Here is a 27,984-nt window from a genome sequence, read left to right as displayed (position 1 = left end):
CTCCCTCGAGGATCGGTCTTCTTCGACTCCCAGTTGCCATAGAAATTGCAACAGATGCATAAGAAAACTTCCTCGCAACCGCAACCATTTCCAGAATGAGGAGAATAAGAATAAAGACTGAAATGTAATCAAGGCCGGTTCCTCAATCGTATCCAAATTAGCTTTTGGCGAGAAAGTTCAGCGACAGGCTTCGACATCGGTCAGCGCAACCTTCATGCGTTCAGTCAAACACACTGTACAAAAAGGTGAAAGGAGAGCCCTCTCTTAAAAATTAGAAGCACTCACGTCTTGTCAATGTCACACACTCAAAGGTTCGATGCGACGGGCTTGTGCTTGGCCACTGCCACACTTGGAGACTCATCGGTACGATTGATGAATAGGCATGTCCCAATACTTTTGTCCACAGAGCGTGACTGCGTGCACGTGTATGTGGTGAGGAGGCGTTTGTGCACCTGTAATGTGCCTTTGAGAGCGTCAGCGCCATTATCTCGCAGGTTGAAGCTGATGATGGAAGTGTTGGTTGCCACGGTGACCGCCGGCGCTTTGCTGCCCTGCAAACACGCGCACACGCCCACACACACACACACACACACGCACATAGCAGCAGCAGCATTTTCCTTTTTGTGCTGAATAAAAAACAACATTGCTGAGAGTTGCACATTTGCGGAGGCGTGCGGACAGGTCACCAACTTGACATTTTATTTCGTGAGTACTTTGGCAGCGTGCGACTAATAAGACAGAGCAGAGCTGGACGCCACGCCGGAGTTGGTGTTCACTCAATGTGCAGCAGTCTTCTCGAACAGTAGACATCTTTTCAAATTCAAACGACAGTCATGGACACTCAAATTAACACAAGATGTACGAGACAAGCGATATGAGACTCGGCAAATACCACAAGACATGCGGGACGTGAGCAAAAATTTGAGCCAAGGGCCAGGGGAGATCAGAGCTAAGAGAAAGATTTCAAGCTATAAGACACCCGCAAAACATTTGGGACAGAGAGCTAGGAGACGTGCGGAACATGAGCCAGCAGACCGGACATTTTGGACAAAAGACAGACAACTGCATGCATGTCAATTGAGAGACATGAGGGACAAATGAGCACGTCTCTGCGGACCCAAGAGTATTCATTCCCGTTTGCGTCCATCGAGGCGTGCGCATTGCGTGCCCGAGTTGGCATGCGAGGCGTGTTGCCTGTTATGTAAGTTATGTGCATCCATGAGCTGCCGTCTTAATTGGAGAGCCTCTCGGCCGGCGGTCCCGCACGGGCCGGGACGTGACGGCGAATGAATGAGCGCTCAAGGAAGCGCGATTGAACGGCCGCCTCTGCAAAAGAGCGCGCGTGTCTCCATCGCAAATTGATATCGAGAAAGGAGACAGGACGTGACGCAGTTTGCCGCGTACCAGACTCGCGCTCGGCACCTGGGAGACGTGACCCTTGGGAGGTACGGCGTGAAATAAAAGCGTGACAAGAGTGTCGTAGGAGGACGGCGTCAAGACAGCTGGAGCGCTTGCGGGAAGCTCGCCAGCCGGCTTCTGCTTCCTCTTTTCAAACCTCGTTTACAGAGTGAAAATGAGATGGAGGGAGCAGCAGGCGGGGGAGATGAAGATGAACAGGATCATGGAGATGAGAGAGATAATGATGTGGAGGGCGATGATGAATATGGTGATGGAGATGATGACTAAGTTGAAGGAGATGATGATGTGTGATCTGGTTCAGTTAGTAGAGTGTAAAAAGCCAAATATAAATAATCAGACCAAGACCCACACGCCGTGGTGATCGGTGACATCACACATCGTGACATGTCATTGCGGCATCAAAAGACTCCGATTTCTTTATTGGGCTGGGCTGCATGTCAGCTGTGCGGCGCCTGCGCCTGACTAAGTCTGTTTTCGATGACGTTCGGTTGACAAAGGCCGGAACCGGGACGGGATTCTCAGAGACCAGGATGTCGCCCGCCTCTTTTTTTTCCTTCTTTGAGGTTTATGGGGCTCGCATGTTTCCTTGAGCTTTTACTACAGGATATTTGGTTCCTCCAAAAGTCTCGGGTGGCATTTGTGTCGACAGTTCTGCTTTTCGTTTTGCTGAAAGAGGACTTTTGTCACTTTCTGTAGGCAGCTCCGCCGAAAAAACCCAGTCAGGCACTTTTGAAGGCAAAAGAAGCACAAAGGAGCCTCATGGTACTTTGTACATGTTTGACTTTATTTGCTCAGTCAAAGCACAGTCCTTGCAGCGTCAAATGGAGTTTGGAGCACAGAGGCCACAGAGAGACAAACGCAAACCAAAAGCCGAGGCGACCATCTCGGCGGCAGCGGCAAAACGCAAAAAAAGCAGAGAAGGCCGCCGCCACCGCCGCCAGACAGAGTCACCACACACAGCACTGCTACGGACTCTTAGAATGAATACACAAGACACGAGACCACCATGCACTGAGCCTCGTTAGCCGGGAAGAGAGGGCAGACCCTTTCTAGGATGCGCTATCGTGCTTAATTACATATTCAAAAGACATCCTTATAAAAGATCCATGTGCTATATATATATATATATATATATATATATATATATATATATATATATATATATATATAGCGTAGTGTTTTTCCTGCTGCACGATTTACATCAGCGACTTCACACGAGAGACACACGTTGGTTTGTACACAAACACGGCAATGTGCCACGTTGGGAATTGGCACACAATTTGAGTCCGATTTGCGCGGGTTTCTTTGCTCGAAGGTTAGTTGCGTAGAGCGCAAAATAGAAAGCGAGACCACCACAGCAGCCTTTTTCTTCCCAAATTTGGCAAAATATGCTTTTGCTAGCTTTTAAGCTAATTGTGATCAGCGCAAAAAAGAGAGCAGGTCAACCAAGTTAAAATGTCACAATTGCCAGAATACGATGGCCAGTTTTGTGTTGCTTTGAGTATATGAGTTTGTATATTGGAGAGCGAAAAGTCAAAATCATTTTAGAACTTATCATAGTTGGAGAGAAAAAAAATACAATTTCTCAAGCCAGAGACTAACTAGAATGAAGTTGCAAAATTCCAATTCAAAGCATTCCTGGCTTTCTCTCCAGATGAAGTCCAGATTCAAAAATGGAGGATAAAAGTTCTGTTTTGCGAACCAAGTCTGGAAAAAAAAAATGTATTTGGGGGGGGGGAAATCATGTTGAAATAAGATTAAAATCGCAATATTACACGCCACAAAAAGTCAACATATTTACGTAAATTGATGAAGGTTAAATTTTTCAACAGAACAAATCATGAATTGAGAATGTTTAGAAGGGGAAAAAAAAGTTGCAAATATTCAGGAATAAAGTTGTACCACTGAGGAAAAAGAACCAAATGTTTATTAGTGTGTTCATTAAAGAGGTTTGTTTGGAGAATAAAATGTCGAGCGTATTTTCGATGACGCGTTTGTTAGCTGGGCCGTATTGCTTGTCGCTCACGCCCTTGTAACTACTTTGTCTCGTTCATACAAGTCTTTCAATTTTCACATTTGTGTCACTCATGCTTTTTTGATTTTTTTGATTAAAAGCATTTTGATTTTTTTTCCGATAGTGTGTAAAAAAAATACAGCATTTGCGTCTGTTTTGAGGACACGACGCGTTGGTGTGAGTTGGGGCAGTTGTCACCCGTCATTAAAGTTGTGCGGCCGTCATGCGCTGTGCAAACACCCAAAACAAGGGAAAAAAAGAAGAAAAAAAAAAGCAGCATTTGTCTTTTGCGCTGGGGCACACAAACATACACGGGACAAGCCGATCTTCTTGTCTCTTGCATGCTCATAACCAACAACAACCAGTTAGCGCCCTCACAAGCCTCAAAACACAAGCGTGGTCCAAAAAAAAAAAAAAAAAAGCAGACATACGTAGCGGTGAAGTCTTTTGCCCAGCTTGTCCTTCTCCTTTGAAAAATTGGCACAGTTTTGTGGAGCCGGTGCTGCTGCATCCTCGGCGGCAGCCTAGGAGCAAAAAACCCTGCGAGGACACGCAAAAGAAAATGTTACGCTTTCATTCGCAAGGTTAAATGCTCTCTTCCGACCCGTAGCCACGGTGACATGCTTGTTTTGTTCACGTGACGGCCAGATGTGGGTTTTTTTTTCTCAAACATACTTTAGCAAGAAAAAAAAAAAAAAAGACTGAACGCTTTGAGAGAAAAGGTCAGGCGCAAAAGTATGCTGATTAAAATGAAACAAGCGAGAATGTAATTTTCAAGTCAATCCTGAGCAAATTGATGTCCAAAGAATGTCAAATGTGCGTGTGTGCCCGACGTACTCGTCAGAGTCTTTCTTGCTCTCCTCGATGTAGGCGATGGACTCGGAGCGCAGTCGGTTGGTGACCTCGTATGTGCGCAGGGTGACTCCGAAGATGTCCTCGTGGTAGCGGTTCTCGTCCTGCCGACGCCGTCGGTGCAGGGTTAAGCTTTCGCTAGGCCCCTTTCCTTTCCACGGCCGGCGACAAAGCGTACGAGCTCCTTACCCTCAGCTTGCTGATGAAGAAGCCGGCGTCCTCCAAGCTCATGTTTCCGTGCTGCTTGAGGATCTGCTGCACGGTTTTCAGCACGTCTCCCGCCATGGTGACGTCCCCGCACACGTAAATGTGGCCGCCCTCCTCGCGCAGGCACCGGTACACTCGCTCGGACAGCTGCTCGCGGAGGATGTCCTGCACGTATTTCTGCAGGGACACGACAAGGTCCGGGAAGAACGTGCTCAGCCCGGAGCACACGCCAAATCCACAACGAGGCAGCCGTACGGCGTGTCACTTTGACTTGGATGAGTGGTGTGATACGCAGGCGGAGAAGGTATTTTGTTTCGCGCTGCCACCGTCGGACAATTTTGTACAAGATCGAGACCGCTCTGCTGAACGCGGTCGAATGGCACCGGTTACGCAAGTCCTGGCGCGAGTTGTGATTTCTTATCCCGACCGTATAGGTTCTCGTCTCAAGAGAGGTCAACAAAGTTTTAGTCCAGAGTCAAGAAACTGGTCAAAGAATGGTCTTATTCCACCCGCAAGTCGTTTCCGGAAAAGGGTAGAGTTCCACCAGAAGCTTCGACTCCCGACGGAATGGAGTCGTTCGACCCAATTTAGGGAACTCCGACACGAGGGTTTTGCCATAGAGTCCATAAGGGGTTCTGTCATTTATCTCTGTGCACCTTTGGTTTGCCGGGCTCTCTGGAGTAGGCGGTGTAGAGCTCCTTGAAGACCTCCTTGTTCCTGGCCTGGACGGTCTCCTCCTTGTATATGTGGTCCATCTCGGACTGGCGACACCCAAACACCAGGATCATGGGCCACGCCTCCACACCTGGATGGGTAACAAAAGGAAGTGCACTTGCAAGACCCCAAGGACATCGACTTAGTTCTGGCTAAGCTGCACAGTTTGAATGAAGATGTTGGATGCCGACGAGGCCCGGGCCTTGATGGGGGACCTTTGCGGCCTACGACGGGCGTGCTGCATTACACGGTTAAGTCGACTGACCTTTGTGTTGAAGGTCAAACATCCTCTGCTGCCAGAAGCTCCTGAAGGGGGCAATGCCCGTCCCAGGGCCCACCAGGATGCAGGGTGCTTGGTGGTCTTTGGGAAGCCGGAATAAGGGGGCGCTAAGCGACAGAAATAGAGCAAGGTTGGCAAAAGCTAGCGAGGCACGGCCAGCACGCAGCAGGCACGCGGCAGGTTGGAAAAAGTTGGCCACACTCGAGGCCGGCGCCAGGTTGCCGAGGCGCCTCGGGTTGTACCTTCGCACGAAGCAAGGCACCACGTCGCCCTTTTCGATCCTGTTGAGCCACGACGAGCAAACTCCGTGGTGGATCGGGCCTTCTCCGTCTGGAAGGGATCATGAATGCGAGTCAACTTTTGCGGCGGCAAGCTGAACGCAGACGTTTGCTCTGGATGTTGATGGACTTTTGATGCTCTTGCACAAGGAGAGCGCGTTTACTTTTCGCCCGGTAGGAGACTACGGCGACGGTGAGGTGGATCTCGCCGGGGTGCAGGTCGGGCGAGGAGCTGATGGAGTAGTAGCGTGGCTGCAGCAGAGGCAGCTGGGTGAGCAGCAGCGTGGACGGCATCTGCACCGACGGGAACTCGTCCAGGACCTCCACCAGGGTGGGCGTGTTAAACCACTTCCACTCCTCGTAGTCCTGCAGGCCCTGCACGGCAAACCCAAAGGGCTCCATCCTGCGCTCATTGGACTCTCCATCAAAAGTGGCCGTTGCATAGTTTTGCCCCTTTATTTGTGGGAGGCGCAGGCGGGACGAGGACGCCAACGCGAACGGAAGCCTTCCGTGGATGCCAATGCGGTGACGCTGCATTGATTTCCATCGGGCTCAAGCGTAGCAGCAAGGAAGATTATGAATGCCGGGGACGGTACCATTTGACGTATATGAAAAGAAACCCTGGTAGATGCCAAATCCAACGCGCACACGCACTAATGAGAAGCTAGTCTTTCGGACTTTACCTTACTGAGCACCTCCAGTCTCTTCTTGTGTTTGTCGTTGGTGGCCAGTGCGGCAAAGTGCTGCAGAAGGACAGGACTGGGCGGCGTGGTGATGTCCAGAAAGTACTGAAAGGCCTGGAAGATGGTGCAGGGCGGGATGCGACCGGCGCTGGTCCAGTTACTGATGACGCCTGCCGGGGGGGGGGGGATCAAGAAAGACGGAGCTTAGGAAAGTGCAAAGCTGGACCAAGGCAGAGCCATTGAGACAAAAGTAGAGTGTTGACGCCTCGCCGGTTCTCAAAGGCATCCATCCCGGACATTTTATCAATCATTTCGACTCGACTCGCTCTTGGCTTGCCACTGCGCAGAAGAGGAGCAAAACTAGACGCGCATGATCTGAAATGGATCAATCGACATCATGCTCGAATCCGACAAGTCAAGCGTAAAATTCTCTGCCGGCTGTCGTTCCACCCATGTTAACTTTCCTGCAGTTGCAAACCTCCCCATTTGGTCAACTTGGCTGCCCTTGAACGTAAACGAGCCAATGCGCCGCCGCCGCCGCCACAAAAGTGAGGCTCGGCCCACTCGGGCTTCTTGTCATGTGTCGCCATGGTTACAAAGAGCCTCCTGTTATTCCTGTGCAGCGCCCGAGTGTTTTTCGTTCTTTGAAGATTCTCAACAGTTATTGCATCTGCAGCGAACATGCCCCACCAGAGCGTAGGGCATCGTTTGGAATGGCGTTGCCCGCACTCAGCATAGCTACAAACTGTGCCATAGCAGCACAACGGGCAGGGCTGGGCTGAGCTCAAATGTGGCCGCGGTGTCATTTCAAACCAAGGGGAGAGACTTCTTCTGGCTTCATGAGATGGTTTGGGGGGGTCTACGGACGGGCGATGGGCAAGCCTGGCATATTTCATGTTGCTAAGGGAAACTGGCTTTGGGGCTTGAATTTTCTAAAATACAGCTCATGCATGGAAAGGCAAAAACGTTGCATTGATATGCTGCAAGGGTGCTTTCCCCTGACGGGCCAATTAATTCTTTGCCTCAAGAAAAACGAGAAAGTGCTAAAAGGTCAGAAATGGAAATGATAAGTGTTGAACCATGCTAATGAACAGCAGCGGCGGTGGCAGCAGAAAGCAGCATGTGCAGGAGCGCAATCAAGTGCAGAATGTCAGGGAAATCACTCCAAATCGAGTGACCGTGTCAATTTTTGTACACGCGCACTCGCAATCAAACACGTGCATGGAAACACAAACAAACACACATGCAAACACACACACTCACACACACACGGACAGAGATGCGGGTGGGCAAACACCTAGCGCGGTGTTCCTCTCCTCCAGGAACTCGACTTTGACAATCTGATTGACATCCGGCGCGTCCTCCAGTTTGTGGATGAGAGCGGTGACCAGGTCCTCGTGGTTCCCGGCAAAGACGCCCAGATGATCGCCGGGGTGGTAGCTCAGCTTGTCGTGCTTGTTGGCGTCCAGCCGCACAAATATGGTGGAGCGGCTGCAAGCGCAAACAACCAAGTGGTCAAGTTGATGTCGCTGTCAATTTGGAGCGCAGTATCACGTCGTGCCACAAGACCCTGACGGCGCGTGCCGCTCATGCAGCTTAGGCCCGTCAAGGAAATTGCACATGGCGCGAAGGATAAGACGATTTCAGGGAGCGGTGCGGCGCCATTTGAGTCACAGCGGAGCGAGACACTCACTTGGATTTGGGACTTTGGAGGTTTTGCGATTCCAGCATTTTGGCTCCGTAAACGGTCTTCTTGTGGATTGTACACAGCGCTGGAGGGAGAAAAAACCCAAAACAATTGTCATTCTATCGGCGCAAAGAAAGCCTTGGCGTCCATTCATTTTGGACGGATGCCCTCGAAAACACCGAGCAGCGGTAGCCTGTGCCAAATGTCACTGGCCGCTCTGAACGGGGGCAAGGCAGCGCCTTTGAAATTCGGCGTCAGCCGACATCACCAGTGAGACTTTTGTTTTTACCGTCAGTGAGAGCCGGCGCCTCGGCAGCGTAGGTCAAGCGGAACTTGCTCTTCTTCCAGCTCCGGTGGTTGCTGATGAGCGAGTCGTTGGCCTTCTCAATGTTGACGTCGTCGCCCACGCAGAAAACGTCGCAGGCAGCCTTGAGGCGGCAAAGATGGAGTCTTTAAGAGCGGACGCAGCAGAAGCGCCAGACGCAAACTCGCATCTGTCATCGGCACCCGTCCGGGGTCCGAGAATTGGCGCCAAAGTTCACTTTTGGGTCGTTAATACTTGACGATTACTCTCTATTACCACTCTGCACTTTTTGCATTTACTTGTTACTCATGTGCAATGATTCCTCTTTCTGTACCGAAACCAGAATTTGAGAGCAATGCCAAGTCGATGAATAAAGAGGAGTCTAAGTGACAAACAATCGTTTGTTTGTTTGTTTGTTTGTTTGTTTGTTTGTTTGTAAGCGCCTTTCATGGCGGTAACGTGAAAGGCACCTTGAAAACCTTCTTGGCCCAAGTTCTGAAGGACTCCTCTTGGCCGCACAGCTCGTCACCCTCCCCCATGCGGAGGATGCGCTCCCCACCGAGCTCCTCGAACAGCGTGTCCACGGCGTGGGCAAAGGCGCAGAAGTGCGGGTAGGCCCTGGATCCCAGCCCAAAGACTGAGAACCTGCAAGAACACATGCACAGGAGACAGAGCGGGGCAACGTCAGCCCAGTGGCTAAAGCAAACCCCTGCCCGCACCTTTGCAATACTTGAGTGGTTTTCGTTCTTTCTTGGCAGGCGTGGCGTTCAAATCTTTGCCGTGGTTGTTTCCATCGCGCTGCGTTTCCGCCGCCGCAGCCGTCAGGAGCCCATTGGGCACCACGCGGCAGCTGCGTTTCACAAGTAGACGTTGCGTTCTGACGCTTGCTCCGTCATTCCCTTTGCTTGGTCCTTACCATTGCACTTTGACCGGCCGCCCGCCACAGAGTATCAATCAAAGGCTGATTTGCCTTCACCAAGTCCTGATTTGATTCGACATGCATATGCCCGTCATCCTTTCCTACTTCCCGTCCTTAACCCCAACTACCACACCACACCACACCACACCACAACACACCCTTTTTTCAACCAAATGATCCTTTCCTGCTTTTCAACTATCCGCCTGGCGGTCCAGTTAGAACCATCCAGCCATTCGTCAACCGTTCTTTGGCCCTCCATCCATCCATCCATCCATCCATCCATCCATCCATCCATCCATCCATCCATCCATCCATCCATCCATCCATCCATCCATCCATCCATCCATCCACCCATCCATCCTGGCATACCTGACATTGGCAAGAGGGCCGGTGCTCTCAAAGTTTACTTTGGCTTCGGGCTCGTCGCTGGACGACTTCCTGGTGTCTGAGTAGGACGACACACTGTTGAAGCGAACTTTGTAGCTCCTGAGTAAATTGAGGGGGTGGGGGGGGAGAAAGAGCTTAACTTCAGCCACCTCAGTTGATGTCCACAAAACTAGACAAAAATAAATCAGTGCCATCCACCCACTTTCGGTCTTCCGTGTTTGACGTCGGGTGTCGCATCTCCATCAAGGCGGCTCCGAATTTCTAAGACGACAAGCGAGCCGGTCAAAGACGCTCCGCTGTCCACACATGTAAGCAGAGGGTTGGGGGTGGGGTGACTTAATCCATCCCGGGTGGCAACGGAAACCGCTAAACATCCAAAGTCGGCTTCCAATTGAGGTATTCATCCACAGCTCTCTCAGAGTGCGGTTTGAAGCCAGCGTCATGCTCGGAGCCACCTTTTCCGCTTCAAATGAGTCGTGGGCGCTCTTAGCATAAGGTTGCTATTCCGAAGCCAGGGAAAGGCGTCTCGAGACAGACGAAGGCTTTTATCAGTGGCTCGGCTTACACTTGAGCAAATTAGCCTTTGGAGCCATGCTTGGGCCATTATTCCAATCAGGATTTTGTAGATCCAGCCAACCATCGCTCGATAGATACTTTTTTACTATAGCCTTTCAAATTGTGCTTTGCTTTAGGAGCCTTTCAAAGTCAGGCCCTCCCTCCAAATGGGCGTCATCATTTGCCACCCGGGTGAGGGCGCGAGGGCAAGGAGGAAGCCCGACCTCCCCGTTCTCGGGCGGGTCGCCATTGCCAAAGGTGCTGGTCACCACCAGCACCAGCGTCTCGTGCTCCAGGTCCACCACGTCGTAGTCGTCCATGGACATGGCCTGCACGCCGCCGGGAAGGGAATCAAAGGTGACGCATCAAAGTGAGAAGCCGCTTGGTATGCGCAAATGGCATGGCACGGCATGGCTGCGCCGCTCCTCTTTGGTGGCCGGCCGGGGCACGAGCGTGCGTACCTTGGCATCAAAGGCGTGTTTGAAGATTTCGCACAGCGTCTTGGCGTAGTCCTGAGACTTGCCTGTCTCTGTGGCGAACAGGATGGTGGCCTTCACCCGCTTGGCCATGGCAGCGCCCATCAGCTTGGCTGAGAACTTGACCGCCCTGGGCACACAGGGGGGCAAACGCTAACGCCCCGACAGCGAGGATGCGCGCTGGCTTCTTTTTTGGCGACGGGCGAGCACTCACTTGGCGAGCTTCTTGAAGCCGATGGCTCTCTTCTTGGTGGGCGTCCCATTGACTCCTTTCCACACATGAGCGTGCCACGGGTCCACCTGCGGCATAGGCGGCAGCAGCGCACCTTAGAGGATGACCTTGGCCACGGCTACGGGCGTGGTTCTAGGGACCCACCTGGTACTCAAAAGAGGGCGTGAGGCGGTAGTTGAGCATCTCCTGGTGGAAGACAGGCGTGATGCTGCCTGACATGGGCGGCACAATCCACACCCAGTCGCCCGGGCAGCCGCCTCGCACGCGGTACTCGTTCTCCATGTGCTTCATGAAGGACTCGGTGGCCGAGTGGTGGTCCACGATGGTCACTTTGCACACCTGAGCGCCAACACACGCCTGAAAAATATGCTCGCTCGCCTGCGAACTGTCAGCACTCCGGGCGAAAATGTTTCATCATTACGTTTTTTCCTCGTCGCCACACTGTCGGCAGTAGTTCTCCGTCCGACTGCTTTGCCAATTTGTTTGATTCTGCCCGCCATTCGCTTTGGATGTAATACCACTGCCACCCACTAGACGGGAGGCCCACTACTTTGTCTGACACCATCCATTTAAAAGAAGAAGAGTGAAACAATCTCTCTTCAATTCTGCTTTTGACGCAACTCCCTGAGGATTACCCGTGGACATTTAATGGCTAAGTGATTCATGTTAACACGGCACCAGACCAACGACAAGATCTAAGCTGCAGTATCGGCATCGTATCGAGAGCGAACAAGTTGCATTGGCACATCCCTCAACATCACTCCCGGAATCAATCCTTCTCGCCCCGGCCCAATTGCTGCATGATCAAAAAAGGCAGCCACACCTGAAAACTGTAGAGCACAGCGATGTTAATCTCCACCAGAGCTTGGTCTTTCCACAAGGACGATGTCTTTCTGGTGTCTAAGGACATCTTTTTGGCGACATCCTGCGGACGGATACAGCGGGAGTGACGAACGTGCTGGGATCCAGTCGAAAAGGCCGAAACCCAACCTCCAGGATGTTGTAGCGGGAGCTGTCGCAGAAGTCCCTGACGCCGATCTCGGTTCCCATGTACCAGCCGCTGAAGGGGCAGCCGGTGAACTCCAGGCCTCCCACCTCCAGCAGCATGTTGGAGACTGCGGGCAGGCCGTACCACTTCAGTTCCAGCTCCCTGAACCACTCGTATCTGGACACAACGGCAGCGACGTAAGCACAGGCAAACCTCCACTGAAGCGACATGGGAAAGAACCGACTCCACATTTAATGGACCGATGGTCACGCTCAAGACCAGCTTCAGACTTTCCCAACACCAGAACTACAGAGACCACACAGGGATGAGGTGAGACTCCGACCACGAAACCAATTGCAGATTGGGGCTGGTCATGGGCGCTCAGTTCAAGGACAAATAAAAAGTTTTCTAACATTTCACAATCATCCGTAATACGTCGGATGTCTCCGAGACGCCCCAAAAAACGGTTTCAATTGAACACCCAATTGGCTTTAACGGACGGCCACTTCTGCCCATTAGGCCGGGAAAAAAACTAAATGTAAAAACACTTCACTTGCCCGACTGTCAAAAGGGTGGCTGCAGCCAAAATAAGCATTAGCTGCAAATAAGCCATTTTTTGAACTCCCCGAGCGCCTTGTTATCCTCCACTGGGAGGGCGGCTGACGTCGACCGGCCGGCCCGCTGCCTGGCTGCTGTTGTTTCAAACGACAAGTCGCACGCGTGTGCATAGCATCCTAATTGTTGTCATCATGCTGCCCCCCCCCCCCCCCCTCCTCCTCAAAAGAAAGGATCCCTGCTATCAAGGAGCATGGTGTTAATTTTTGGGTGCGACTCACTTGGGGTGCGTGATGGGCACCTCCAGGACCAGGTCTTCGGGTAGTTCAAAGAGTTCGGGGTCGTTGCCGTTGGCCTGCAGCAGGAGAGGCAACACGTCGAAGCGACCCTTGGGTGCCTTCCAGCCTAGCTGCATGCAAATCTGACCAGCGGGGGTGGGTAGGTGGGAGTTTGGGGGTGGGGTGGGGGGGACACAGAACACGTCACTGACTGCTGGCTCGCCACCAAGCATCTTGGAATACACCAAATCAACTCAATCTCCGAAAAAGCGAACAAAAGATAAAAAAGGAGAGCTCTTAATAAAAAAAAAAAAAAAGTGAAACTATATTTGACATTTATAAAACTACTCAAACAAACAAGATTAAAAAGCAAAAATGTCCTTTGTTTTTGTCAATTTCTTGCACGATTATGCCAAGTGTAATCATTTCAACATTACTGTTTGGCCGGACAAGAGAAGAAAGGTCAGTGCTTTGACAATTGTAATTTATCACACAATGCCAAGGACCTTTTTTTTCTGGAGGGTGGGGGGTATTTAGTTTTGCATTCAACAAAAACCAATTAATATTCCGACCACAAAAAAGTAATTAGCCCTAATTTAAAATAAAAAGTCACAATACGTGCAACATGACTGTAATGCTGCTCTCCATCAAGGTTTTTACAATTCACATACATGAACAAAGAGCTGTAAAATAAAAACAAACATTCATAAACAAAACAGCGCACGCACATGCACACACACACACCTCTGTGAATTCCACGTTGGCGGGGTCTCCCAGGATGCTCCCGTCGGGCTGCTTGTAGCCAGCGTAGCGGATGAGCTGAGAGTTCCACACGCGGTAGTCATGTTTGCCGTCCGTCCTTTGTGGAAAGATAGTAATGGCCGACCTGTGACGTCCCAAAAAAAAAAAAAAAGTCACTCAGACAGGCTGCCCTTGTGCGCATGTGTTCAGGCAGCAGTTGCTTGAAGCTTTACAATTGCCATGCGATGCTCATTTCTGCTCGCTAGCATCAAGCTAGCAGATTTTGGTTATTGGCTGAAAGGTTTAAAGTTCAAATGTCCACTGTTGAGTTTAATTTTGTTGAATTTGCTGTTGTTTTTGTCCATCTAGGCTAATTTCCGTTTGCCGGTCTATGGCTTTAGTATAATAGTTAGCATCAAGCTCGTGGATTTTCTCACGTGTGAACATTTTTGGATGTCTAACGTCTCTTGTTTTCTGTGTGTCGCTTGTTTCATTTTTGCCACTTGTGTTACTTTGTTACTTTCAGGCTAGCATCAAGCTAGCAGAGCAGACGTTGGATTTTGGCCTTCAACTATTTAAGGAGGGATTCCCGCGTTGGCTAACAAGAGCGACGTCGTCGAGCCGAGATGGAGTGTCGGGTCGGTGACGGAAGAGGGCAGGGCAGATATTTGCTTGGCTTTCTTGTGTTGGTCTTGCTTACCTGAGGTTGCCCTTGTTGGTGGCGTACTTGATGTGGTTACAAATATAGTTGTACATTCCATGAGCTGTTGTGCAGTCCCTTGCGTCAAAAACCTGCCGACAAACAAAAAAAAAAGGGGGGGAGCTATCTTCAACAACTGGGAAAAAACAAAGTGACAGTGTACGTTGGATGGGAAAGATGATCTTGAGCACCTTTGGATGCCAGCGATTTAGCTTCCTAATTCCGAGGGCGGGCAACTTGGAAGGACACCCACCCCCTGAGGAAGGCATGGCCAATAGTTTGGAAGCTAAAGGCCACTCACCTGCAGTTTGGACCACTGGATCCTGCCCACGCAACGGGCGGCGTTCCTCCAGGCGTGCTTGGCTCCGTAGATGAGCTCCGTATCTTTGAGCTGGTACGTCCCCGAGGCCTCGATCTCCTTGGTCACCTCCTCCAACCGGTCCGCGTGAGCCTTGGAACTGTACCTGCGTGCAAAGCCGAAAAAGGGCAGCCTCAAAAGCGGCACGGCTATTTCATCGAAACAATCGGCTGATCATCCATCAAGGGCGGACGGGAAACAAAAGAGAGCCATTTGTTTGTGGTATCAAAGCCTCTCCCATCAGTGACAACACCCAACTTCATTTGATTAAAAAGACCAACAAAAGTGAATCGGGGAAACATGCAAATTACTTGTGGACAGAGCGGCACGGACTTACTCGTCTTTGCCCTTGGAGGACCTAAAAAGTCAACGAGACAGTCAACAAAACATTCCTTCATGAAAACAGTCGGTCTTGCATTCACACTGCTGCCAAATTGGGATCGGATCTGCTGGATTCAACCATGATGTCAATGATGTCGCAAAATGCCTTTGCTTGCCAATCTGCCGCAACGGCGCCATTTGTGCCTACAACAAGGGACTGTGACGCCAAAAGGCCAGCCAGCACAGACCACCAGCGGGGCGGCGCCGGCAGCTAGCAGGCAAGATTGGAAGAGCCGGACCTCGGCTCGCGAGCCTCAGCCGGTACCCGGCGGGTGAGATCGGAAGAGCCAGACTTCGGCCCACGAGCCAGCGGGCCGAGCGCAGCGGGCTGCTCCGTCGGCACTCAACCAAAAGGCGTCACCGCCTCCTTTCTTCTGAGCCAAGTCTTTCTTCTTGATCCATTTTGCTAGCGCGCGCGCGCGGGCTGCAGCTTACCTTTTGATGGAGGTGTAGTACTGGTCGATGAAGTCCGTGGCCAGGGTGACGAGCTCCTCTCTGGGCCGCACTTCTTCCGGCTTGCGAGCGTGCAGGTTGGGCGTCATGACGGAGCCCTGGCACACGTTCTCACCGCAAGTGGGCATCTGAAAAACAAGGGCAAAAAGCAACGGAGGTCACCGGCCTGTCGTCCCCAAAGCCACGGCAATTCCCATCGACAACCAGAAGCCACATTTTGTGCTAATGAATGCAAACGAACCCAATTTCTTGGCGCAGAGTGAGACTGGCGGAACTTCTTCTCTAATCCAGTCAAAGGATTTTTCAATCCCCATAATGAAGCCCATCGAGCCCAACACGCGAGGGACAGACTAATACCTTGTCGCGCCATGGGAAATCCGGCCGAGACAAGGAAGAGGAAGGAAAGCATGCAGAGAGAAGCGTTGCGGCACTCCGATGATTTCAACGTCAGCCATCGTCGAAGCTCGTCACGCCGAATCGCGACGCGCTCCCGTGTCATTTCGCGCTTCAGAGGCGGCGGCCAAAATAAACGCCACGAGAGAGCGAGGCTAAATGGGCTAAAGTGTGAACGCACTCGCCTTTTGGACTCATCTTTGCAAAGCTGCACAACACAGGACAAAAATGTTCACTCCTTCCTTTTATCAGGAGCCTTTCAGACAAAACCACCGTTTGAAGCAGAGCAAAGGCGAGAAGCTAACAAAAACCACGCTAACAAGCACCGACGCATTTAGTTCGTTGTTTTTGGAGGCCGCAATCTCCACTCTGCTTGCTCGATCGGTCATGGACCCACATTTGGCGACCACGGTTGAGTGTTTCACATGCTCTTTCGTGACCTTGTATTGCGTGGGTGCGCATCGACGGGATTTGCGGCTGGCCTTTACGTCGTCGTGCGCACATGCGAGTATTTCTTGTGCATGTTTGGGGGTCCGTAGTTCGGCTGCATCTTCTGCTTGATCCTTGGCCACAAGGGCAAAAAAAGCGCACACGTACTCTGTCGGAGTGCCTCAACTTGCGCTGCCACATATTTGACCGGGCGGGACGAGCTTCCAAGTAAATTCTTCTCCTGTGCTCAAAAGCTGAGCTGATCTCAAATCCAAAGGGACGCAGCGGCGCCATCTACAGAGATGTTTTTGTCACTACGGCTGTCGACAAAATGCAATTTCACGAACGAGCCGGGCCCCCTCGGGCAAGTTGAAAAAAAACACCTCGACCAATATCGTTGCCGGCGGGTGCATTGCGGTCATGTCGAGAAAGTTGAAAGCGGAGACGGGGGAAAACCGGCGGCTAAAAATAAGAGGATCTGCGGCATTACAGGCGGAAGGGAGATTAGCGCGGGGCGAGCGAGGAGCGCGCAAGGGATGACGGCGGCGTGAAACAGATGAGAAAAGGGATAAGCGCTTCCAAAATAAAAGCAAAATGAGCCCTGAGCCTTTCGCAGGCCGAAGACGCTCGCGGATCAAGTGCGCGACGCTAAGAATGCGGCTCGTTCGCCACTTGTCATTGCATTAGCTTGTCGCGCAGCAGCTCCATATGGCGACTTCCCGGTTGCCTGGCAACTGCCGCCAACTGTCAATAGATGAGTTCGTCGCCACTCTCCCTCCCGCTGCTGAAAAGCGCTCACGACGCTTTCGCAAAGTTTGCGCTACGAGTGAGTCTCAAAGCAGATTTTCCTTGCAATGCAGTGGTTCTATGCCCCTCGCCACTTCCTCCTTGAATCTCCTCGGGGCAGCTTTATGCACGCTTACGTTTGTGTCATCCGTTGTGGTAAATGATTACTTTAACCATCCCGTTAAATCGGCACCATCGCAAGTGCGGATGGAAGGGCGTTGCTGCACGTGTGTGCGCTTTGGGCCTCCATCTCGGGTGCATGCATGCGTGAAAGCGAGTGAGCGAGCGAGGGCCTCACCTTGCTGGCGCCCTGATGGAGCGTGTCGTTCAAGATGCTTCCACTCTCCCAGTTCTTGATCTTGAGGAAGCGGGGGCACTTGGAGGGGCTTCCGTTGTGCAGCGTCTTGCCCGGGCCGGGCCCCTGGAAGCAGACATCCTGATCAATTCTGCTTTTTATGTCTACAGACTGCGAGGGCAGGGCTGCAGGCTCCTTTTAGGATGACGAGGCGGATCCTCAATTCAACAGACCCAAACTGGTGTCCAGTCTACTACTCATGACGCCACTTGGTCAAATTTGGGTGCAATTCACCACTGTGCCAGTAAATGGCGCTGTGATGCCAAGACTGAAAACGTTTGCCTGCACTGTCACGTTTGAGCGAATGAAACGCCAAGTGACGCAAATTGCTGCTGCGTGTTAACGCCACGCACACACGCGCATGCACGCACGTGCAGATTAGGACACCATCGGCGTAATCCGGATTTAACTTTGCCGCGGCGGCAAAAGGTTGGTCGCCCGGAAGGATCGCAAAGGCCTTGTGCTGACGGCTGGATGGATTTCATTTCCTTTTTTCAGGGAACGCACAAATTTGCCAGCTCACTTTATCAAAGCAATTCACTTGCGCTTGGAGTGCAGAGTCCAAGACCCAACATGCACCCTTAAAACTTGGGTTAAAAATGGGACCGGCCAGGAAGTTGGGTGTACCTGCTCGGCCTCGACGTCGTGCAGCATCACCGGCATGTTGTCTCGTCTTCTGTTGTTTTCAGATGAAAGCTGTGGCGAAGTTGCGTTTCCCACGCTGATGTCACTGCAACAGGCGCCAAGGGGTGGGGTGGGGAAGAGAACACACAAAAAACATTTCTGGGTAAACATGACTTCATCGCAAGCTTTTGATCGATGGATTTGGTCACTTGCATCCATTGTGTACGCATTTTACACGACAATCGAGTTTTCAGCAAAACGCCCTAAAGCGACTTTCCCGTTGTCCAGCCAAAACCGTCTAAGGGCTGAGTTTTGGAAAATCTTCTGAGGGTTGTTCCCTGCGCAAGTTCCAGCTAACATGGCCGCCTGCCTTGCTGTGCGTCCTCAGGCTTGGCGTCTTCACACAGAGAAGAAGGCAGCAATGGGCCAAACTTGGCGCTTACCGGAAGAGCTGCAAAGCAGCGAGCGTTTCTGGTAGTCTCGGTCGTCTCCTCAGTGGTGTCTCTCGCACGCATCTTAAATAGTGTCCCGGAGCCAAACGAGGTGTGGTCTATATGTGCAAGAGTGGATGCACTGGCTGCTGATGATCTCGGGAGTGGTGTGACATTGAAAGTCCAGCAACCAAACTGGTTCTTCAAAGCGTCACACAATCACGACTTACCCCGCCCGCACCACCGCTGTAGTCAAGTCCAATGTTTTTTCGACCAGGCTGCCTCGCAGAAATGTCCCGTGATCTTAATCGCATCCTCCGGATCGTTGAGAAGGCGCCGCAGATGTGTGAGCGAGGGATGGCGAGTGGACGGCCCAAAACACAACATCAAAGTGTTCCCCAATGTTGGCTGGAGTAGCTCCCATTATGTTACAAGCAAGAATGTCACCCAACACCGGCTCAGCCCCAAGCTTTCCCAAGGTGGGAGCCCTCTGTGAGCCCGCCGCACTTTGCATTCTTGGACAAATGACGCGGTTTGGCACCCACTGCGAGACACGCGACATTCCTCGCTCAGTGATGACGACGTCAATGTTGTGTCAGTTGGTTGCTCTCAAGCGTGGCTGGGACAATTGTTTGGCTTAGGTGGCTCTTTCAATTTAATTGTGAGCTGGCATTTTAGTTTGTGCCAACTTCCTCTTGTGGCATGTGGTCGAGCCACCCCGGCCGAAATGCAGCCAGCCGTTGGGGCCAATCGACGCGGCAGCTCTGCACATTCCCCGCAACGCCTTGAGTTGGACCATGTGAGCGTTCCAATTGTTGCACTGCTTTTTGCACAGTTCCTAAACAAGGAGCAAAATTCACAACAGATGTGCACATTTAGGGTGGGGGGGGGGGGGGAATGCCTGAACATGCTGTTCTGTGACTCTTCTGGTTTCTCAATTGTTACGCGTTGAAGCGATAAGGGACCGATTATGCTAAGCGCCGCCAATATTGGCAAATCGGCATTCCGCGGTTCTTTCTGTGGCGGCTGTGGCTAAGGCAGTAGAGTGGGTCATTTAGTAACCAGAAGGGTTGGCGGTTCGATCCCAGCTCTGTCACATGTCGTTGTGTCCTCGGGCAAGACACTTCACACACTTTGCCTCCAGTTTGCCATTGTAAATAAGAAAGTGTTCTCAATTGGCTTACCTGGTAACGCACTAAATAAATAAATAAAAATAATTTCACTTTCGGCAGAAAACAGGTTTGTCCCCAACCGTCCCCGGTCACAGCGTGACGGTTTTCCTTTTTGTTTCTTCATGGGGCTGGTCAAAGCACTGTGTGGACTGACAAACGGCCACAACGAAACAAGTGCAGGCCTGCCGCGTTTGTTTGGCCCGAAGAGACACGGGAAGGATCATATACAGCAGCATGCGAATAAAAAGGGCGAGTCTGTGGTTTTGCTGGGCAAACACAAAGCTGGCAAAAAGGCTTGCGTGCCGATGTCTTTCTCGCACAAGCGCCAAACCATGACAAGGCCATACAAAAGGGAATTCACGAGCCAAGAGCAAGATCTGGTGGGGGCGGGTCAGAGACTCTTTCGACCACCGTCCCTTGATTTTTGAGCAGCAAAAGCAATTGTCATTTGTGCAGCCCAAAACTCCCCACGTTGAAGGTGTGAAACCACGACATCCGTAACTGGAATTCCATGCTTGACACAAGGAGAGAATATTCAAAACATTTGAAGGTACAATTTGCGACGCAAGGGCACAAGAATTTGGGTCGCTCGGAATTAGGCGTTAGGTAGTCATTAGCGCTGGCTGCCTGCTTGCGCAATAATTAGCAGGTGAGTGGGGTCTCAGCATTTCGAGTTGCCACGCGCTGGCCGTCACTGAAACGCAACCAGAGTTGAAGCGGTGCGCTTGGTCACACTGCGTGCTCGTTGAGCTGCCGAAAGCAAAACGAGGCCAGGCTATTGCGAAACACAAAACGGGTTAGCCCTCATTTCTGTACATTTGTCTGCTGTGAAGATGCTTGGATCTGGATGCTGTCCAATTCCTTTTGGGAGTGTTTCGCGAGCTTGTCGAGAAAAACAGAAAGACTTTGCAAGGAAAACAGAAAGATCGGGCACGGCCGTTCAACACGCTGCACGCCTCTGAAAAGGCTGGATTGATTGAAAAGCTTTGACTGGCCGGCACGCTGCCGTAATCTTTGTGGTCGATGCATTGATCATTACGAAGTCCTAACGGCCCTCGGAGACAAAAGCACCAGGACAGCAAGCATATTTCTCCTTCAAATCTATTTTGTACATTTTCATCCGCCTTCCGCATTGTGTCAGTGGGGCGCAAAATCCAAACTACAAGTGCTGAAAAACTCGCCCACAGCTAAGTGGCGTTTTCAAGACATCTTGTACTTGACGTGTCGGGAGCCTCCTTCCATGTTTCTGCAGCAACTTCGAGCATTCCGACTTCAAATGGGTCAGCTCGGTCAGGACATCTTGGCAACGACGGCTGCATGTGCAACATTCGCCCCAGAAGAGATCAACCACCTCCTTCGGCATTTTGGCGCGGATGCAAAACACTCTGACGTCACCCCCTTGGGCTCATTCCGGCACTGGCGGTGCTAGGGAGGGGGACCGCCAGGGCATTTGCCCCACCCCCCCTCGCCGTGGTGCCGCGCCAGACTATCAATCAATCAATCAATCAACTTCTGGGTATTTTCCAGAAAATTCTTCCCACATTTCTGGAGGGAACGTGTCGTGAATGACGAGCAGCGTTTTCAGAAGAATTGAAGGGATTGTTACAAAAATATGGGGGACCCCCTGAGATAGCCTTGGGCACCCAGCTGGTGCAAGGATCAAAGTCTAGCTCCGCTACTGCATTTGGGGCATCGGCATGCGTATTAGTCACCTTCAGAAAATTGTCCTCAACAAATTCAGGACCACCACCGTCGTCTACATGGAGCTTCTCCACTCGCAACTTTCTGTCTTACTCGTCTTGAAAGATTTTGAGCAAAGGCCGGACTTACCAGGCCACTTGAATGGCGGCGTCCCTGCGCCCGGCGTTCCTCTGGCCCTCGCCGTTCAGCTCCTTCTTGGCGCTGCGGATGAGGCGCAGCACGGGCTCAATCTCCTTCAGCAGCTCGTTGTTTTCCTCCAGGCCATTGCAGAAGAGCCCGCCGCCGCCCCGGCCCCCCTCCCTCGTCAGCAGCGGGTCCTGGGCCGCCAGGAGCGTGATGGATGGCGATGAGAGGTTCTCAATGGCCCTCAGCTGGGGCGAGCAATTCTTGTAGGATTTGGAGGGCGGGACTGCAGGGCGGGTGACCCGCACGGTGCGGGGGCGCCCGTCGCCCGACAGGGTGGTCTCCAGGTGGGTGGTGAAGCCCTGGGGCCCACGCAGGATGAGCACGGCATGGCTTTCGGGCGACACGTTCTTCAGCGTCTCCAGGGCCCGCTCGTAGCTCAGCTCCACCAGGGGCTTATTGTTGACGGCCAGCACGATGTCTCCCACCTGCACCAGGCCGCACTCCTCGGCCGCACCGCCCCGGATCAGGTCCGACACGATGACGGGCGGTTTGGAAACCCTCTGCTTGACCAGGAAACCCAGGCCGCCCACTTTCCTCTTGAAGAGGCGCACCGAGATGATGTTGGGCTGCAGCTGGCACACGCTGGCCTCCCACTCCTGCATGGCGTTCGCGTCTGCGTTGGCGTGCGCGGGAACCTTCGTGCTCGCCTCCGTCCCTGACGAGTCGCTACAGAGCAAAAAGGACAAAAGACATTGGATTCACTTCCCAGGGAACCGGCGCCTTTCTTTCTTCCAATGCCCGTGAAGGCATCGATGCCAATTGAACGACCGACGTGTACTTCGAGGACCGGTTAGCTCCGTTTCCCCGAACGTTTGTCAGTTTGAATTCAATGAGTTGTTGGAATGCTCAGGAGCTCTGGAAAAAAACAGAAACTCGCTTTTGTGAGATTGCTTACTCCCCGCAGGCTCCTTGCTCCGTTTAATCACCAGGGGATGGGGACCAAGCCCCGATTCAAAAGCAAGAATCTGCCAGCCTTTGCTGGAAATCTCGGAAAATGATGTCCGGCCTCGGGGCCTTGAGTTTGACACCTGAGGGCTTCTGCTTTCTTAACAACCACGCGTTTGCCTTGGGGCCTTGAGTTTGACACCTGTGGGCTTCTGATTTTCAAAAAAAAGTCACGAGTTCGCAGGCGGCCGTCGCACCTTCAAATGGGTTCACGGTCGTAACGGCCCTAGCAGGGCAAACGTAATCAGAGTCAAGTGGCAGAGGCCTAAACATCAGGTTGTCAAGTGCGTTCAAGACTTAAACGGTAAAGACCCAATGATTGTCACACACACACACACATCTGGGTGTGGTGAAATTTGTCTCTGCATTTAACCTCTATGGAGGCCACGAATGAGCCAACCTGAGGATGCCCAATGGAGAAGCGCGCCACGAGGCATGGGAATGAGGCGTCGGCCGGGCAAAGGGGTGGATGGCGGCCGTGGTCTTCGGGCGTGGCTTCCACTCACGGCAGATTCCTTGCCCCGGCTTCACGACAGCACAGAAGCTCCCCACCTCTGCCCCTCCCACGTGCGCGCACATTAGCATGCGCCCGCGGGGTGCCGAGCCTCGGGGAGAGACGCCCTACTCGAAATTTGCATATCACTATGCAAATAAGCAGCGCCGTGGACACAGCACCAAGAAAGGTTCTTTGCCTCATTTCTTTCAGAGCCATTTGAAGTCACCTCGCACCTCCCCGTAACCGCGAAAATCGGCGTCAGCTCGTCTTTTGCCAGGTTCATCTTCTGCTTTGGGAAACGGCGGCGGCACGTTGAGGATTTTGGATCTTCAGACAAGTCCACACGGGTTTTCGTTTCATTTTCGTTTACTTTTTCCGATACGGCGGCCAAAGAACTCGTGGAGCTGACAGATCTCCAACAAAGCAACCACCAACAGTGACGACTGCATTTTCAGCAAACGCTTTTGTACGTAACCAAGGAACTGGAAGCATTTCCAACAAGATTTGTTTGATATTTGTTGGTGGACAATTTTTTCTTTCTTAAAACACCGCTCAAGATATCTGTGAGCAAACGTGCTTTCTAAGAAGGCATTTTTACCTCACTGTCACCACTGTTACGTGTTTTTGTAAAACGTGACAGTCATCTCCGAACCTGACCTTTGTCTTTTCATAGACATCGATGACAATTTCATCTAGGGTGAGCCCAGCGTGCGCGCCTTTGTCAACATCTGCGACAATTTGGTCTCATCGTTGCCCTGATGTGCGTTTTTTCCCTTCACACAGACGGCGATTTGGAGTCTTAGACTGCACCAACGTAGACGTATCCCACCACACATCGCCCAAATATCCGTTGTCACACACGACGCTGTCTTGCGAAAAGCAGCTTGCCGTAGCCATTACTTGTCACTCACACACACACACACACAAAACTTGACCAAAACGGATCCTTGAAAACGTTCCAAAGTCATTCATAAAGAAATAAATGCCAAATTGACAAGGATAGTACGTGGAATTAACCTGCTGTGCATTTGGATTGGGAGTCACTTGGCGTTAAAGCCGCTTGCTTTAGTTTGGGCTTGCAGAATGCACACACACCCCTAAAAAAAAAAATGAAAAAGAAAGAGCGAGAATGCATGTCGGTGTGGATGATTTTACGCAGCAACAAGTTCACTTGAGGAGTGGGTGGGGTGGGGGTGGGGGGACAACGGCACGCGGCGGAGGCAAGAAGTCAAGTTGCCTCCAGCACATGGCGCAAGCCCATTTCTGCGCAAATCAACGGAGCGTAGGCTACATGCCGTAGAATTGAAAGAAAGGAGGCGACAGAAAGATCAACTCACCCACAGAGAATCGGAGCACCTGCAGATCTGTGGATGCGCAGCGCCCCCCTCAAAAGAATGATGCTAAGAATAATGATCAAAGAAACAAACTTGGTGTGCAACTCCTCAGCGGTACGCTCGGTTCACCCCTCGCACACCCCCAAAGAAAGCAAGTGCAGGGATGGGATGGGGTGTCCAAAAGACAAAAGGCTGTCGGGGTGGGGGGGGTGGGGGGGGCGCAGGTTTCGCTCAGTCGCGCTCTGCCCCTCTGGAGGCTCGCCTTGTGGCTCGCGCGGCGCTCGCTCGGCGCCTTTTTAAAGCGACGGGAGGGGGGGGGGGGAGGAGAGTGAGAGAGCGCGCGAGCGCAGGGTAGTGGGGGGCAGGGGAAGGGGAGCAGCGGGGATGAGGGGGCGTGGGTGCACAGCACGATCGCCTGTCGTCATCGCGCCCCCCCCCCCCCCCCCCCCCTTTGCAATGAGAGCGCGAAAAGGATGGAGCTTACGTCTTGCGGACAGCCGGGCCACTTACACCACCACCGAAGCAATTCGCACTCGTGTTGAGTAAAAGGCTGCGACCGAAAACCTCCTTCTCCGTCCAAGTCAGACCAAGACTAGAGATAGGGTTAGAGTTCGAAGTGATGAGAGGAGACGATGTACGGCAACTGGAGCACAGCACATTCTACTAGCGTGCACTTGAGCCGACCCGCCTCTGCTTTCCATCTTTCACCCTGCCAATGTGATGGCGTGCGTGGGTGCTTCCAGAGAACGGGCAGGCCCAGCAACGCGTTGTCACTTCCCCACGACATCATCATGGTGACCATCTCCGCTGCACGTGCTCATGCTTTCCGCCCAGACCAGATACAAGATGCGGGCCTTCAAGTCAGCACAGGTGAGGTTGAAGCGGAGGGTTGCCAATGTCTGTTTTGAAAGACAAAGAGAGCGGGCGAACCAAAGTTGGAGAATGTTTAAATGGGAGGACGTGGACAAGTTAAGGTTCAGGTGGGTAGGGACCAGAAACCTACAAGAGTTTTCCCACATGGCTCCCTGCTGCAACACACCCAATTGGAGGGATCAGGGTGGTTTTAGGATCGAACGGAGCTTGCTGACGAGCTGCTGCAGGACGTAGGGTGCCCGAGCCTAAACAATCAATCCATGATCCAAATCGTTGGGAAGTGATCTATCATTGCACCTCGAGACAACATGATTACTTGATTTTTTTTTTTTTTTTTCATTATTAGAGGCAGCATAATCCATCAAGGAAAGCAAACGCAGGTACGTACGTTTCCTATCAGGCAGCCAAAGCACTTTTGGCTTTCTTCTTTTTTTTTTTTTGTGAACCAAGGATATGTCCACACACCCACACGCACGCATGTCATTATGTGGATGACTTCCTGCGTGAGTGCTGCCATCTGCCCTCTCATAAAGCCGCGCGTGCGGATTGCCATGCAAAGCCCCTCGTGCTCAGCGTCATTGCGCATGGCGGCGTCGGTGGCTCGTCTGGATTCCCGTTTATCGGATTCACCCACTGAAGCTCAAAGAAAACGGTCTGGGTGGGGTATATCTTTCACAGGGCAACTAGGTGGGCTTCCGTATGAGGCAGCAAAATGCTCTCAAAGGGCTCGACGAGATGAGGGACTTGCCCTGATCGCAACTGGGCAAGGCTTGGGAGAACCTCCAGAGGGTGCCAAAGTGCCAGCATGCTGGCTTGGCTGGACTTTTCCGTGTGCTTCAAAGCGAACACTGGACTGCCTCAAATTGTAAGGATCTGACCGGTGAACATGAGGGATGTTTAGGAGGCAGAGTCCAAAATGGGGTCACATGACATTCAAAATATCAGCCGGCGAATTAGTCAAATAAGCGCTTATCATTCACAGTTACAACTTAGAGAGCGTATCGAAATCCCAACTTCAACTGGAGGAAGGAAGGAAGGAAGGAAGGCTCTTTTGGGAAGGAAAAGGAGGAATCCTCCAGCCAAAGTCCGAAGCTGCTGCAGAGGGCCGCGGCAAGTGGTTGCCTCTCTTGTCCGGCACGCAGGAAGGCAGCCACGTGTTGCGCCGACAGGTGTGCCACTATTTATTCCTTCATTAGGCCCTTTTGGCCATTCATTTCAGTCTCCATGGCGACATCCAACGGGGCCATTCTGCCGCCAGTCGAGAACAAAGCGAAAAGCAATGAAGACGAATCAGTGAGAAGAAGACAAACACTTCAACTTGGATGGAGGAGGAGCAGCAGGCCAGAACATCGTTACTGGTTTTACTCATCTTGGAGGAGAAAATAAAGACAATAAAGACTCTCAAAAATCGTCTCTCTCAACTCTGTTAAAAGTGACCACTATTTGTAAGAAACATCAATTCGACGTGATTTGCCTCGGCGGGTGGAGGCAAATCTGGCCCCCGAGCCGCCAGTTTAACACCCGAGACTTCTTGATTCCTCCCAAACCTGTTAGCACATATTGGATATTTGGTTTAGTTTTAGATATCTTAATGTATGGAATATTCTTACAAGTGAGCTATCAGTTTTTTAATTAACTCCACTTAAAAGAAAATAAATCAAGTATACATCATTCATTCCTATACCTGTGCCGCTACCATGTCAACGCAAGTCTGCCATTTCTGATATTAGCAGAGTAAAATTTGATAAGCGTCTCATTGGCCAATTAATAATTTCAATGATAAAATTAACTTTTTGGGATCTTTTGGACACATTTAAAAAAATAATCGGTTACAGGCAGAGCATTTGACGCTTTTATACTTTACTTTGTAAATAATACTTTAGTTGAACATGACAGAAAAGCATCAGACATTATTTTTAAGTCATTGGCACTAATGCAAGGGGACTGGTGAGAAATCATCCGTTTTAATACATGTCAAACAGGTGAATTCAGTGCTCGGGCCCTACTTTAAACTCAAATTTGAGTTGAGCTCATTTCAAGTCTTAAGTCTTATCGAGACAGGGAACACCCTGAACCGGTCGCCAGCCAATCGCCAAGCACACAGAAACTGACGGACAGGCATTCATGCGTACACTCACACCCATGGACAATTTGGAGCCTCAATCGACCTACCACACGTTTCGTTTAAAAATATTTTTTTTAAAAGCTGAGATTATTCTTAAAGTTTTATAGAGGGTAGTTGATTAAATGTGAAAATTGTGCTAATGTGTTTAAGTGCTAATATACTCTTGTATATGAGCACACCAACAACATTGATCAATGAGCCCCGATAGCCTGTTTCACAAGAGCTAACACGTTAGCATGTGGCTATCACCAACCACATTTCGGAAGTTGGAACTTTTAGCCCGTTTCGCACTGGCTAACGAGTTCGCATGTGGCTGCCAACAACCAAGAAGCTTTCAGCAATTAGCTCTGATAGCCTGTTTCACACTAGCTAACGAGTTAGCATGTGGCTATCACCAACCCCCTTTCAGCAATAAGCACTGTTAGCCTGTTTCACGCGAGCTAACGAGTTAGCATGAGGCTATCACCAAGCACCTTTCAGCAATTAGCTCCGATAGCCTATTTCACACTGGTTAACGAGTTAACACGTGACTACCAACAACCAAGCATTTTTCAGTTTCAGTTGGGGAAAAACTAGCTCACCTCATCACTTCTTTTATTCCAGGATGACCTTCAGGGACCACCTTTGCCTCCTCACTGAGCAAATGGTGCTCCTCTGCTTGCACAGGTGTGCC

General features: G+C 51.4%; 1 protein-coding gene across 6 annotated transcripts; it reads right to left on the bottom strand.

Moving 5' to 3' along the window:
- Positions 1-2,182: 2,182 nt before the first annotated feature.
- nos1 (nitric oxide synthase 1 (neuronal)) lies at positions 2,183-27,984 on the bottom strand. Of its 6 annotated transcripts, none has more exons than XM_049763564.2 (31): positions 27,893-27,984; positions 21,482-22,204; positions 18,052-18,154; positions 17,368-17,490; positions 15,444-15,589; positions 14,965-14,985; positions 14,571-14,733; positions 14,270-14,361; positions 13,573-13,714; positions 12,832-12,971; positions 11,998-12,172; positions 11,831-11,932; positions 11,152-11,346; positions 10,990-11,075; positions 10,761-10,905; positions 10,524-10,628; positions 9,947-10,005; positions 9,727-9,843; positions 9,169-9,288; positions 8,909-9,083; positions 8,424-8,562; positions 8,141-8,219; positions 7,745-7,938; positions 6,448-6,617; positions 5,929-6,139; positions 5,729-5,816; positions 5,472-5,593; positions 5,149-5,297; positions 4,475-4,669; positions 4,271-4,389; positions 2,183-3,973 (listed from the first exon to the last, which is right to left on the bottom strand). In XM_049763564.2, exons 1-31 carry the CDS (start codon positions 27,895-27,897, stop codon positions 3,958-3,960), a joined length of 4,419 nt encoding a protein of 1,472 aa, XP_049619521.1. In that variant the 5' UTR covers positions 27,898-27,984; the 3' UTR covers positions 2,183-3,957. The 6 variants fall into 6 exon arrangements, with proteins under 6 accessions (XP_049619521.1, XP_049619523.1, XP_049619524.1 ...); XM_049763566.2 differs by lacking the exon at positions 27,893-27,984 and adding an exon at positions 24,317-24,513; XM_049763567.2 differs by lacking the exon at positions 9,169-9,288.

The sequence above is a fragment of the Syngnathus scovelli genome, chromosome 3 (assembly GCF_024217435.2).
Source record: "Syngnathus scovelli strain Florida chromosome 3, RoL_Ssco_1.2, whole genome shotgun sequence".
Classification (NCBI taxonomy): Eukaryota; Metazoa; Chordata; class Actinopteri; order Syngnathiformes; family Syngnathidae; genus Syngnathus; species Syngnathus scovelli.
The sequence above is the reverse complement of the archived record's forward strand: the minus strand, read 5'-3'. Positions and strand labels throughout refer to the sequence as shown.